Source organism: Canis lupus, chromosome 23, assembly GCF_011100685.1.
Source record: "Canis lupus familiaris isolate Mischka breed German Shepherd chromosome 23, alternate assembly UU_Cfam_GSD_1.0, whole genome shotgun sequence".
NCBI lineage: Eukaryota > Metazoa > Chordata > Mammalia > Carnivora > Canidae > Canis > Canis lupus.
In genome coordinates this window covers 37,596,101-37,609,025 of record NC_049244.1, presented here as the reverse complement: position 1 = coordinate 37,609,025, position 12,925 = coordinate 37,596,101, and the positions used below count along the sequence as shown (strand labels likewise).

Below are 12,925 nucleotides of genomic sequence, written 5' to 3'. Positions count from 1 at the left end.
CATGACTAGCTTTGTGCGGAGCCAGGACCCAGGCACATTCGTTCACCCAGGGCAGGGCAGGCCTTTGTAAAATGAGCCGGGTTCGGGCTCACGTGGCAACAAGACCGAAGAGGCAAGAAGGGCCTGGAGAGGGGTCCGCATCCCCGCCTTCTGCGCGCCTGGGGTCACCAGCTAGGCTGATGCAAGACACCCGCCCGCCCTCCCCACACAGCATCTAATAAACAGCCGGAGGACTGAACGACAAACTTTATTAGAAACGCTCCTCATTCATCAGTCAAATTCACATTAAGGTGGGGGGAGGCAGTGCCGTCTGGGGCTCTGGAATCCCACTGCTGTGGCAATTTCCAGTTAAAAATGGGTCTGGGCAGAGAGCTTCAGGAACACACGAGAGATGCCCAACGGTGGCTGCAGCGGCAGCAGCAGCAGCGTCCCCGGGAGGGGGCCAGGCTCAGGGCAGGCAGAGAAGGGGCCGCCCGCGTCCACCCTCCCGGTTACAGGGCTGCCCCTGGGGCCCCCAGCTGATAAATAAACAGCACATCACACACACACTTGAAACAGAAACTTGTACATGTCTCCTAAAGTGAAAAAATAATTCGCTCCGATAAAGCTTTGCGGCAGCCAGGCACCTCCAGAACAGACGGCTGCCTAGAGACCCTCCCAGCACCCCAGGAAGGCCCCCCAGCCTGAGGACATCATCCACTTGGGCGGCACAGTGCCCCAAATTCCCCCTTTAGCACCTTTGGACTAAGTACTGCCCTCACCACGTTCCTCTTTTACAATGCAGCGTGACTTAAGATACTACTACTACTACTACTAAGGATACTCTCTGTCCCTGGGGTGAGTTAGACTCAGCTTCCCTGAATAGAGGTGCCTGGGGGAGCCCGAGAGCTGCGGGTCAGCGGGGGGGACAGAGGGTGCTGAAGGGGAGAGTAAACAATGTTCAGAGAGGTAAGCTGCAAGGGGTCCAAACACTGCGTTGTCCACTTGCCAATGCTGCAGTTGGGCATCCCTGGGGAATAGCCTTGCAAAGGGGCACAGAGTCCTAAAGTGTCGAGGGGTGGGGGCCCGGGGGGGCACCCGCATCAAGCTGCTTTCGTCATTCATTATTCAGAGGCAATTTTCTCCCCGAGCCGGCCAGCTTCCCCGGCCCTGTCTGCACCAGGGCACGCAATAGAAGTGCCTCCTGCCCAGATGTTCTATTCATTCTCTCCAAGAAGGAGACAGGCTCTCTGAGCAATACTGGTGCCTGCTGGGTCTCGGTGGGCGGGCGGGATGTCGGCTGGGCGCAGGCTCCGGGCTCATCACGGCCACCAAGGAGGTGCCTGACTTACCAAGGCCGCAAATACTGTTGGCAAGAGATGTTTCGTTCTCCAGGTTGGGAAAGGCGTCCTGGTCCTTTCAAAGAACTGTGTGTCCTGGTGCTCCTTCCTGAAGGTACTGCGTGACCACGAATGACAGGCCCTGCTGGCTGTGGGTACCCACTGCTGCTCCGCAGCCTCACTGGTACTGCAGATAGTTTTTGAGAGACTGAGGCAGGGGCAGGGCGCCGATGTCCTGTAGGCGCTGGCGGCCCAGGGCCAAGCGGATGGATCTCCGGCACAGGTCCATCAGCGGCAGGGGCTCGGCTGCAACGAGAGGGGCGAGTGGATTAGTCTTGCTGGTGCCCTCCACACCTACTTGCCCCTGCCTACCCTCTGCCCACTGGTGGCACCCCTGCTCCTCTGAGCTGACCTTCAGGGCCTGGGGGGCTCCTCCTCCAAGAAGCCTCTGGTTATATTAGCTGGGGGCTTAAAGCAGTGTTTTTTTTAGACTGGTTAGGCTAAAGAATCATGAAATCAATTTATTGGATGGTGACCAGCAATGGAAGGAAGGAAGGAAGGAAGGAAGGAAGGAAGGAAGGAAGGAAGGAAGGAAAAAAGAAAGAAAAAAAAGAGAGGGAAAGAAAGAAAGAAAGAGAAAGAAGAAAGAAAGAAAGAAGAAAGAAAGAAAGAAAGAAAGAAAGAAAGAAAGAAAGAAAGAAAGAAAGAGAAAATGGAGAGCAATGAACAGAGCACGGGTGAGTATCACTCCGTGAAAGCTTTGTCTCTGATGTAAGGAAGTGTTCAGTATGTCTCAGTGGAAAAAATACTTCTCGCTGCAGGTCAAGATAAAAATGAAAGCCTCTGACCTGGGAAGGGATCTGCAGTGGGCTTTCTCTTAGAAGCTGGCTGGGCTTGGGGAGGCTGTTTGAAATTCCTGTGAACCCTCAAACTTCTCCTGTAGTATCTTTTGATGATCGGCAGAGGGATACATTTTCTTCTACTATCCAGTTGTGAAAAAATTTATGAATTAAAATCCATAAGCCATAGAATCTCTGGATGTAGCACCAGGTTTAGTTTTGCTGTCGACATGTTTATTAAGCCCTTACTCTCTTCCAGGCCTTCTGATTGGATCCCGAGATGAGATGCAGAGATAACTAAGCCAAGACCAGAGGCATCCCTTGAAGTATTCTCTCTCTAACTGGTGAATCATTGTAATAAGGTATAATATACATGATAATTCCTAAATGCACACGGGACAGAAACTGGGCAGTTTCTGTGGAAGGATTGGTTAAAAGCTTCAAAGAGAGGATAATTGAATGAGGGTTTGAAGGGTGAATAGGAGTTTGATGTGATGTTAGGGAAGGGCATGTTCTAGGCCAAGAGAACAGGTGAAGGCAAAGAGGCATAGGACAGGACAGGCTGGGAGGCCTGGAGGGAGAGGAGGGGTGCTGGTCTGCTGGATCAAGAATGAAGATCGTGGTGGTTACACATCTCATATGGCTTGTACATGTTCCCCAAGAATACAGGAATGTCCTAGAAACCTGAAGCTGCATCTTCACACTTACTTTTTGGTAACAGAACAAGTGAGGGTTTAAAAGCATTCTATAGGGCAGCCCAGGGTGCTCAGGGGTTTAGCCCCGCCTTCAGCCCAGGGCATGATCCTGGAGACCCCGGATCGAGTCCGACGTCGGGCTCCCTGCATGGAATCTGCTTCTCCCTCTGCCTGTGTCTCTGCCTCTGCCTGTGTCTCTGCCTCTGTGTGCATGTGTGTCTCATGAATAAATACATAAAATCTTAAAAAAAATAAATAAAAGCATTCTATAATGTACTAAGATGCAATCAAACCATAGGTAGTAAATACTAACATGAGAGTTGTCACAGGAATAATATCATAAGGAATGGGAAAGTGGTCAAGAGTATGTTTTATGGAGATTTTCATTTATTGGAGCTCAGGGTTAATATGGAGAGCCATTACAACTAAAGCAGGGCTTGGCTGGTGCCTGGAGGTCATGTACCAGAGCGTATCCAGCTCTCCTTCTCTGGAGGTGAGGCTGTGTGGAGTATTGTGGCTTTAGACACTCTCGCCTCCATATCCTCTTTGACCCTCATACAAACCCTCACAGTTTGGATGAGGCTTAGGGAGGACTGGGCATCCTGTTTTATAGGCCTAGAGAGCAGATCACTCACCGCCAGGCACACGGCCGCACACCTTGCCTAGGCCAACACTTGACACCCCTCTTGAGGTTCCCCCAGCTACACCCCTGTACCCAGCTCTCTTTCTCCCTGTCCCCGGCCTGGTTCTGATTCAAGCTTTGCACTGCTCCCCAAAGCATGCCTCTGTGAGCAGCCCCCTCCCAAACCCAAATCCTCCTGCCTAATTGTAATTACTTTTCAATTTTTACTTATTTATATATTTTTAAATTTGAGTACTGGGATCCCTGGGTGGCGCAGCGGTTTAGCGCCTGCTTTTGGCCGAGGGCGCGATCCTGGAGACCCGGGATCGAATCCCACGTCAGGCTCCCAGTGCATGGAGCCTCTTTCTCCCTCTGCCTATGTCGCTGCCTCTCTCTCTCTCTCTCTCTCTCTGTGACTATCATAAATAAATAAAAATCTAATAAATAAATAAATAAATAAAACCCGTTAATTTAAAAAAATAAAATAAATTTGAGTACTGCTGACACACAATGTTACGTTCGTTTCTGGCTCATTGTAGTTAATGTATATTGAAGACTTTTTATGGGGGCGCCTGGGTGGCTCAGGCAGTTAAGCGTCTGACTTCGGCTCAGGTCATGATCCCAGGGTCCTGGGATCGAGTCCTGCAGCAGGTTCTGTACTCAGCCAGGGAATCTGCTTATCCCTCCCCTGCTTGTACTCATTCTGTCTCTCTCAAACAAATAAAATCTCTAAAAAAAAAAAAAAGAAGAAGAAGAAGAAGACTTAGCATGTGGTCAGGTGCTGTCCTAAGCTCTTTATTTGCAGCTGTTCACATGCATGTATGTATCAAACTCATATCACAACAGCCCTCCGGGGTAGGATTATTATTATGACTATTACTATTATCCCCATTTTGAAGAGGAGGGAACTGAACCCAAGGACACACAGCTGGTGAGTGCCACAAGGTGCTGGTCCCCACTTGTGGCATGTTGGTGGAACACAGGTGGGCACCGTACACAAGGTGTACTGACTGGAAGTGGGCTCTCCCTCTGCTTACACAAATGTGGCAGGGGTTTTCAACACTGTTCACTTAACAATGAATGGTCACAGGGAAACTGCAGACCTCTTACAGGACGTGACCCTGACTTACCTGTCTTAGGACCTACAGCCCTCAGTCTGCGCCCATCACAGGCAGGTGGCCCAGAAATTGCCTGTTAAAAGAACGAGCTGATGTTCTGCTTCGGGGCATGTCTTCTATAGATGTGTCAAGCAATTGGAATAAATTAATCTTACCTGGCAGCATTTCCATCTTAGCTGCCCACGCACCTGTAGGTCCCCTGAGAAAAGGGCAGGTTTTGATCATCAGGAGGCTTGTGGTGAGGATTCAGTGACAGCTAGAAAGTGTGACACACTTAGCACCGTGACCAGCACGTAGTGGGTGTTCACTGTACACCACTTCTAGCTATCCCCTTCCCATCCGGGCATTTGTTCGGTTGCCCTTTATGAGGCTGAGCCTGGGGAGGGCTGGTAACGAGGTGCGGTCTGGCTGGGAGACCAACAGTTCCTTCTCTGAGTGAGAGGAGATGGGCTTGCACTTGGCGTCAGGAAAATTTTGAGCTGATAATCACTGCCAGAGCGGGAGAGCTTTCTTCAATATTTTAAAGCCCTAGGCACACATTAGGTCCTCAGTGCCCCCAAATGCTAAAACCCAATTCCCCATGTGTTCCCTGCCCCATTAGGGGCTGGGGAGAAGGGAAGAACTGTTTATCATTATTCCTCTGCAGTCACAGAAATCAATCCAGAGCCCAACTCTAAAGGAAGTGAGAAAGGGGTGCAGGGTGCTGGAGTTCAGGGCACGTCTTTGCTCTAAGCGTGATATAAATCCTCTCTCTTCGGTTCGGAGGGCCCTTTAAACTGACAGCTGCACAGCAATGCCAAGGTGCACAGAGCAAGTCGTCGCTGCAGCTGTGGAATTTCCAAAGCTCCAGGGATGCCCAGTGTCGGCTGGGCCCACCCCTGACTCCTCTTTTCTGACTCCCCTTGGCTTTGGAACCCTTCTTAGAACTGCCAGATGCTGAGGCTTAGAAATGATCGACCAGGTGGGAAGAGAAACACAGAATCTTTCAGCACAGGAGCCATTTTCTGAGATGTTTTCCAACTAAAACAAAAATTGAGAAAGGAATCCTTGTTCCCAAAAGTGGATATCCAAGTGGCCAGTAAGTATATGAAAAAGTGTTTAATTTTATGAATCATCAGAGGAGTGCAAATTAATGTCATAATGTGACTGTCCTACATGCCCACCAGAACGGCCAAAATGGAAACAAGACGATAGCAAGTGCAGACAGGGATGTGGTGCCACTGGAACTCCCCTGATGCGGAGAGCGTGCAAATTGGCACAGGCCCCCCGGAAACCTGCCGCTGAACCCGGCCTGCGGCTTCACTCCTGGTGCACACAAGGGGGCCACATGCACGTACACGAATGCTCACAGAAGCATTATTTGTAAAAGCCCCAATCTGGAAACAACACTTCTGTCCACCAACAGTGGACGGTAAACATAAATTGTGTATCTTCGCATAGTAGAACACCGATCAGCCATGAAAAGGAAGGACCCACAATTACGGGCAAACACATGGATGAATCACAAACATAATTTTGAGTGAAGGGAAAGTATAGTTTGTGTGACTTCACTTATAAAGTTCCAAAAACAGGATGACGAAGTTAGGGCGGTGTTGCTACTGGGCAGGAGGAAGCTCCTGGACGGGTGTGTGTGTGTGTGTGTGTGTGTGTGTGTGTGTGTGTGTGTGTGTAGGTGTTACTCTGCTCTTTGAGTTCTGGCGTACAGGTGTGTTCAGTTTGTAAAAACCCTCAAGCTTAGTCACCTGAGATTTGAGTACTTTCTGCCTATTTATACTTCAAAAACACATTTACATTAATAAAAATAAAAAGTCCAGGACTGGGATCCCTGGGTGGCTCAGAGGTTTGACGCCTGCCTTTGGCCCAGGGTGTGATCCTGGAGACCCGGGATCGAGTCCCACGTCGGGCTCCCTGCATGGAGCCTGCTTCTCCCTCTGCCTGTGTCTCTGCCTCTCTCTTTCTCTCTCTCTGTACGTGACTATCATAAAAAAAAAAAAAAAAAAAAAAAAAAAAAAAGTCACTGGCTGAGTTAGGAGGGTCTCCACTCCCTGGTGGGTGGGTGTGGATACAACACGAGTCAGGCATCTTCCCCCAACCCCGATGGGGTAAAGTGGGGAAAAGAGGCTGGCTTGGAACTTATGCTCCTGCTCCCATCACCAGTGAGCCAGAGAGTTGGCTCAGCTTCCTGGGGCCACATTTTTCCGCCCTGAGAAGTGGGGACAGCAACGCCTCCACCACGTGTTGTGATGATGGTATGACAAACATGCTCCTTGCCTGAGAGGCATTCTCTCTACAGTAGGTCTTATGTCAGGCCTGCAGCCCAAGAGGTACCTTTAAAAATAGTAATGATTTACTTATTGTGGTTCTAAAAATGCCTCAGTGCATCGTCCTAATTGACAACAACACTGTGCTCTTGATGAAGATTTATTGGAGCCGGGGCTGAATGTCTGGTTCCATGCTAAAAATATCACAAGGCAATCATCTGCAAGGTTCTACAGTGACCTGAATTTTCCATAATTCTCCACCACGAACTCCCTGTACAAGCCCATGTACACCATGGAACTTCTCAGTGACTCTGTTTTGCCATCAATAAAATGGGGGAAGTTAGATCATCTGGCTTAGACAGTCTATGTCTGTGATGGAAATGTGAATGGTGGAGATTTCACACAGGGACTGGTGGCTGAAGCAGCTTTCCTGGGCCCTTTGACATCTCCTCTGCCTGCGGCGGGAGATATTAAGACATGAGTCACTACACTCTACTCCACCTCCATACTCTACTTTATATTTTGAAGAAAGATCAACATTTTAAGGTCCATTGGTGAAATTCTTTTGCAACAGTTTTAGACAATGGTCAGCAGATGGGGGAAGGTTTGAGTGACAGGCCTGAAATCTGGATTCTAGTAGACCTGGGTACCTAGGTTTTCAGGAAAAGAAAGGAGAAGACATGCATATGGACAAGTGCACACACGTTCTGTGTGCCATACACTGTGCTAATCACTTATCCATAGACTGTGGTTTTGGTGTCGGAAGACTCAGAGAATGGCCTGCATGCCTCTGGGCCTTCCCTCATGCTGCTCCTTCAGCTGGAAGACCAGCTGCACCACCTTCCAGAAGCTTGCCTCCTTTATAGGAACCAAGCCAAGTGTCACCTCCTCCCCAGTGACTTGGGTCCTTGCCCTCTGCATCTTCATCTGTCAGGTGTCACTCCACTTAGTTAATCACACAAACAGACAAATATATCATTACCCACTCACTTCCAAAATATATAGCATCCGTGGACCCAATTGGCCCTGTCATGGTCAAGAGCGACCTCAGCTCACATCTAGAAAGCATTTAGAATCTGGATGCTTCTCTGTTTCCCCAGCAAGAAGGGTTGTGACTGCAGCTGGGACATGAGCAGTGTTTTCTGATGAACTCTGTGCCAACAAGCGTCACTGGCACAGATGGGCTCCACAGCGCAGGCCCACATTTTTCCCTGGGATAGTGAGTGAGCAAGTCCCTTTATGCGCATAAGAGTGCTGCACAGCAGAATGGTCCTAAATAATGCATGGCCTTCCCTGGCAACACTGCAGAGTGAGGACGTGGGAAACCTCCAAAGGGGAGGACCCAGAACAAAGAGTGCTAGAAAATGCCACCCGAACTGCGTGGGACTGGGCTTAAGGGGCAGCCGGCAGCCTGGGCCACATGTTTATACCTGTCCTGTCCCAGCCGTGTCTCTCCAAAAGGGTAGAAGAGATGTGCACGTGTGTGCATGCATGTGTTTAAAGGACCTGACAACAGTCCTGGAAAGCAAGAAAGACAGTCAGCAGCCTAGATGTTTGGGTAAATTCTGGGAAGACGTAGGCAGGTGGGGCAGGATGGGGGAAAAATCAAGCAGAGAACTGGCAGTCCTGTGTGCCAGGGGTGGATGTGGCTCTCACCAAGGGAGCCCTAGAGAGAGAAGCCCCCAGGCTCCAGCAACAAAGGGCCGACCGGGCCTGGAGCAAACACTGGGGTAACCCCTTGGAGAACCCTAAACTCGGCCTGGGGGGCAGCTGAAGTCTGGGCTTGCTGTCTGCGGGAGGTAGACACCTCTGAGGAAGCTCCTGGCCGGCGCTGCGGCTGAAGAGATGCCCAGAGGAGCACGAGCCAAGCCTTCTCCACCGCAGAGGGCACAGTGGCCGGTGGGAAGGTGCTTCTATCCGGATGGAGTCCCTGTGGGCATGGCCCACCCACCGGTCCCCGCCCAGTATCCCTGCGGGAAGGTGGGCCCAGCACAGAGGCCTCACTAGAAGACCCCACGGCACCCCTGGGGCACAGGGGAACTGCACTGCAGGGCAAAGAGCAACCCCATTTCAGACTCTAGAGAAGAGCCTCTGCCCACCCAGTCTGAACATTACACGGGGATGTACTCCAGCAATGAAGAAGGAACCCAAGTAACAGGACGCCACGAGCTTCCAGGAAAAGAGGAGAGGACATGAAGGAGGGTAGAGTGATGGACGTGAAGAGCCGTTAGATCTCCTGTCTATGACCATCGGTCCTCTCAAGTGCCATGCCCCCATCATGCTCTGTGCCCCTCACCTCTGACCCCAGCCTGCAGCGAGTCTCCCACCGTGCTCCCTGGAACCGCAGCTGTACACACAGAAAGTTGCACCCTTGACTTCTCTGAAAGGCCCCCCAGCTTCCTCCCCCAGACTCCACTGCCCTCAGCCTTCCCTGGGGGCTGTCTGTGCCCTCAGGCCCAGGAGGTAGGGCAGGATTTTTTGCTCCTTCTTGCCACATTCGCTTTGCACCTGCCATCTGCTTGTGAGAAGTCTCTGGGGCTCATACTGCTTGGCTCGGATCCTTGTTGCTGTCATCTACTGACTCTGACCCCTTGTTTGTCAGGGCTCTGGCCTGGCCTCCCAGGTCCCCACTGCACCCGCACCTGCGGCCCCCCAACCTCTGATGGAAGCTTCCACGGGCACAACCTCTCATCATCCAGGCTCCTGGCTCTGGACTGCCTCGTGCTCAGAACATGCTCTTCCACCCCGCTGCCTACCCCTGGGCCATGCCATGGAGCTTGGCCACATCTCTAAATGCCCATCCCAGCACCCCAGTCTCTGACCACTCGATCAACCATCTCCACTGTGGCTGTCATTTCCTCTCAGAGAAAACTCTAGGCCACAGGACACTCTCGTTTTGGCCCCAACCCATCAGGATTCCTTTCCTTCACCTTCCTCCTCACCCAGCTGAATGATTCACCATCCCCAGAGACAAAGGGTATGGAGGCCGGCGAGATGGGTAGCTGGTGAGTGGCTGCAGGCAGAGAATGCACCAGAAGAGGGAGCTCAGTTCATCTCTGTTCAGTTCCACTTCAGGGTCTCCTCACCCCGACCCTGCCGTGCAGCTGGGTGCAAAGCAGCTGAGCAGCTGGCAGCCCTGGGCTCCAGCTGGCCTTGACCACCAGCTGGCAGAGTGGCTTCGCCTTCCTCCCTGGGGCCTTCAGCCCCTACCAGTGTGGCAAGTGGTTTGGCAAGAAGGCTCTGAGTCCCTTCCAGAGCTGAAGAGAAATCATATCTAATCCTTGCAGTGAAAGGACCCTAACTGAACCCAATCAAATTAGGCTTAAGTGTACATGTAAAAGGGAATAGTAAGGCCAGCAAATCCTGTGAAATAAATGTTAGATGAGGCTTGGAGACCTAGGGCTGTGGTTCCCAAGCTGCTGGCAGAAGCCAGGTGGGCTTCCTGCGGGAGGTGGAGGTGAGCCAGGCCCAGAGGTGCTGGCTGGCCATACCTGCTGTATTATCAAAGGCAGGGCGGGCTGCTCAGAGGCATACTCAGGTTTACCAAGTGAGGCTGATTTTAGCCACAGGCTCACATGAGCAAGTGTCGAAGGAATGAAGAATCTGATGATCTGAATCCTTCATCTGAGGGCCTTCGATCCAATGGTGTTCTCTGTCCTCTTGGCCACGATCTCAGCAGAGCTGGGGCTGCCTGTCTGCTTACTTTCCGCTCTGCCCTGGTCCTGCCAAAGCCAGTGGGTGGTTGTTAGCTATTGCCCTCACCCAGCTGTAGGAAGAATGATTGGCTCTAGGCAGACACTGGAGGATGGGTGTGGGGGGGAGTGTGGGGCGGGGAGGACTCAGGCCTCCCTGGGGATTTGTGGCCTCAGCTCCTGTTGGGCCTCCTCAGCCACGACAAAGCTCTTTGTGTTTAGGTTGGGGAGCACTGGGGCAAGTGATGGGAAGAAGTCCCATCACTTGCCCAGACTCAGAGCCTGGGGAGAAATCCTAGCTCAGCTTTTACCCTAGTACAAGGCTAAGGCTGGTCTCTATTGACAGCAAAGTTGAAATATCCCTGAACGATGAAGATATCTTCATTGGCCCATTCTGCAGATGGGGGAAACCAAAGCATGAGAGCATCAGTGTTTTAATCCAAGTCTTCTTAAGAAGGGCTTGGAGGGATACCAGAGTCCCAGTGTCACTTTGTGGACTTTTAGGATAAAGTCTTGTCCCTCTGGTGTGATGATGAATCACATGCATGCATTCATCATACTTCTACTTACAAACTTGCTTTGCAAGACCTGAGTAGGTGGCTGGGCACACTGGGGCTCACGGGGCTACAGAGAAGAGACTGGAATAAATGGTGGCAGCCCAGACAGGCTTGTGTTTAATAGCAGGAATTGCATGGGGCATTGTGAGAGCCAGGAAGAGGTGCATCTAACCCAGCCTGGGGGTATCTGGGATGGCTTCCTGGAGAAGGCTGCAGGTAAGAGAAGTTTTAGAAGATGAATAAGAGCTCTACTGTTGAGTGAGGATGCTTATTGGCTCCCAAAGGTGGACCTCTTAGATGTGTTCAAAGAATATCATTTATGTAACGTTGGGAAAAGATCAGTTTTCTCAAATGACAATTTGAGGGAACAATAATCAGTGGTTGAAGAAAATCTAGTCTGTTAGAATAAAAAGTGTCCTCACCTCACTGGGTATAGAGGCTGCACCCTGGATTTTAGCCAGTGTCCATGTGGGTGACCAGGCATGTCCCAGGGATGAAAGCACACTGTAAAATGGTATGTGCCTCACTCTTCTGATGAAAGCATTTCCAAAAAGGCACATAACCCCTTCCAGTTTCATGTCCGTGAATTCTGACCAGAATGATCAATATTGGTATTCCTGAAGCCTGAGACATTTTCATTTTGGAGGAGAACTAGAATGACTACGTACCTCAACTCAACAGGCACTTAGCACCTGCTATTACCTGAGTCAGGGACAGTGTCACTCCACCTTTACCCCAGGTCCAGTCTGGGACCCTAGTGAGCCATCCACAGACCAGCAGCATCAGGTTCACCTGGGAGCCTGTTGGTAATGGGGGATCTCAAGCCCAGAACAACTGCATCAAAATCAGCCATTTCACCAGATCCCCAGTGATTCCAAAAGGTCTGCTCCATGGGTTTGCCCCAAATATATCCCAACACCCAGCAGAGAAACCAAATACTTATCCCGGCCCATCATCCTTACCACTGTGCTTCTCTGGTGGGTCCCTGTCCTGGGGGCCATGTCTTAGGCTCCTAAATTCTCCTCTGCCCTCCAAATTGGCCCTAGCAGCAAGCCCTTCCATGCCTACCTTCTAAACATCTCTGATCCACCCTGCCTTTCTATCTTCACCACCAGCCCTCTGACTCCACCATGAAAAGCAGCCTCCTGAGGGTCTCCCGGCCTCTGCCCTCTCCCCAGCCAGCACGGCTCCCCCACGGTGCTGGGTGAGACTTCCTCCTGCCTCCCAAATAGCCCTCCCCCGCAGAGGCCTCTGAGCGGTTCTCGTAGTTATGGTGACTCACCTGAGGAGTTTATGGGACAGCCCCTGTTGGAAATGCTCTGTCCCACTGCCAGATGTCATTGTCTAATTTTCAGTTTGGGGAATGTGGTTTCCCTACCCCTCAACCTGTGATGAATCCTGGACCACCCTGAATTGTTCTAGAATCATTTCTGTTGTTGGTGCTATCTTCACTCCTTAGTCTGTGGGCTCCCACAGGTAGGGACCGGCTCTTGTCCTTGCCACCCAGCCCTTATGGCTCTGCTCTGGACACCACAGGCACTTGGTCTGTGGGAATGACCAGGCCGGTGTCTGGAAGAGAGGACGCAGCTGCAATAAGCCTCATCTTTACAAAGGAAACTGCAGCCCAGTTCTTTTGGTACAAGGAATGAAAAAAAAAAAAAAAAAAAAAAAAAAAAAGGTAGCCCTTTTACTTTGCCCTAAGCCAGCTGAAGAACCCTCCAGCAAGGTCCCCACAGGCAGACAGAATTAGTAACACACTGCGCCAGTTCCTCAGTCTGGTAGAGGGATGTTCCTGACTCAGCTGAAAAATTTCCCAGAAAAT

General features: G+C 51.1%; 1 protein-coding gene across 3 annotated transcripts in view; it reads right to left on the bottom strand.

The window, feature by feature from the left end:
- Positions 1–231: 231 nt before the first annotated feature.
- The window catches only part of SPSB4 (splA/ryanodine receptor domain and SOCS box containing 4), an 81,322-nt gene continuing 68,628 nt past the window's right edge, over positions 232–12,925 (bottom strand). For all 3 annotated transcript variants that reach the window (XM_038571059.1, XM_038571060.1, XM_038571062.1), the window contains one exon: positions 232–1,625. In XM_038571059.1, coding sequence (XP_038426987.1) covers positions 1,498–1,625 — 128 coding nt within the window. In that variant the 3' untranslated portion in view covers positions 232–1,497. The remainder of the gene's footprint in view (positions 1,626–12,925) is intronic.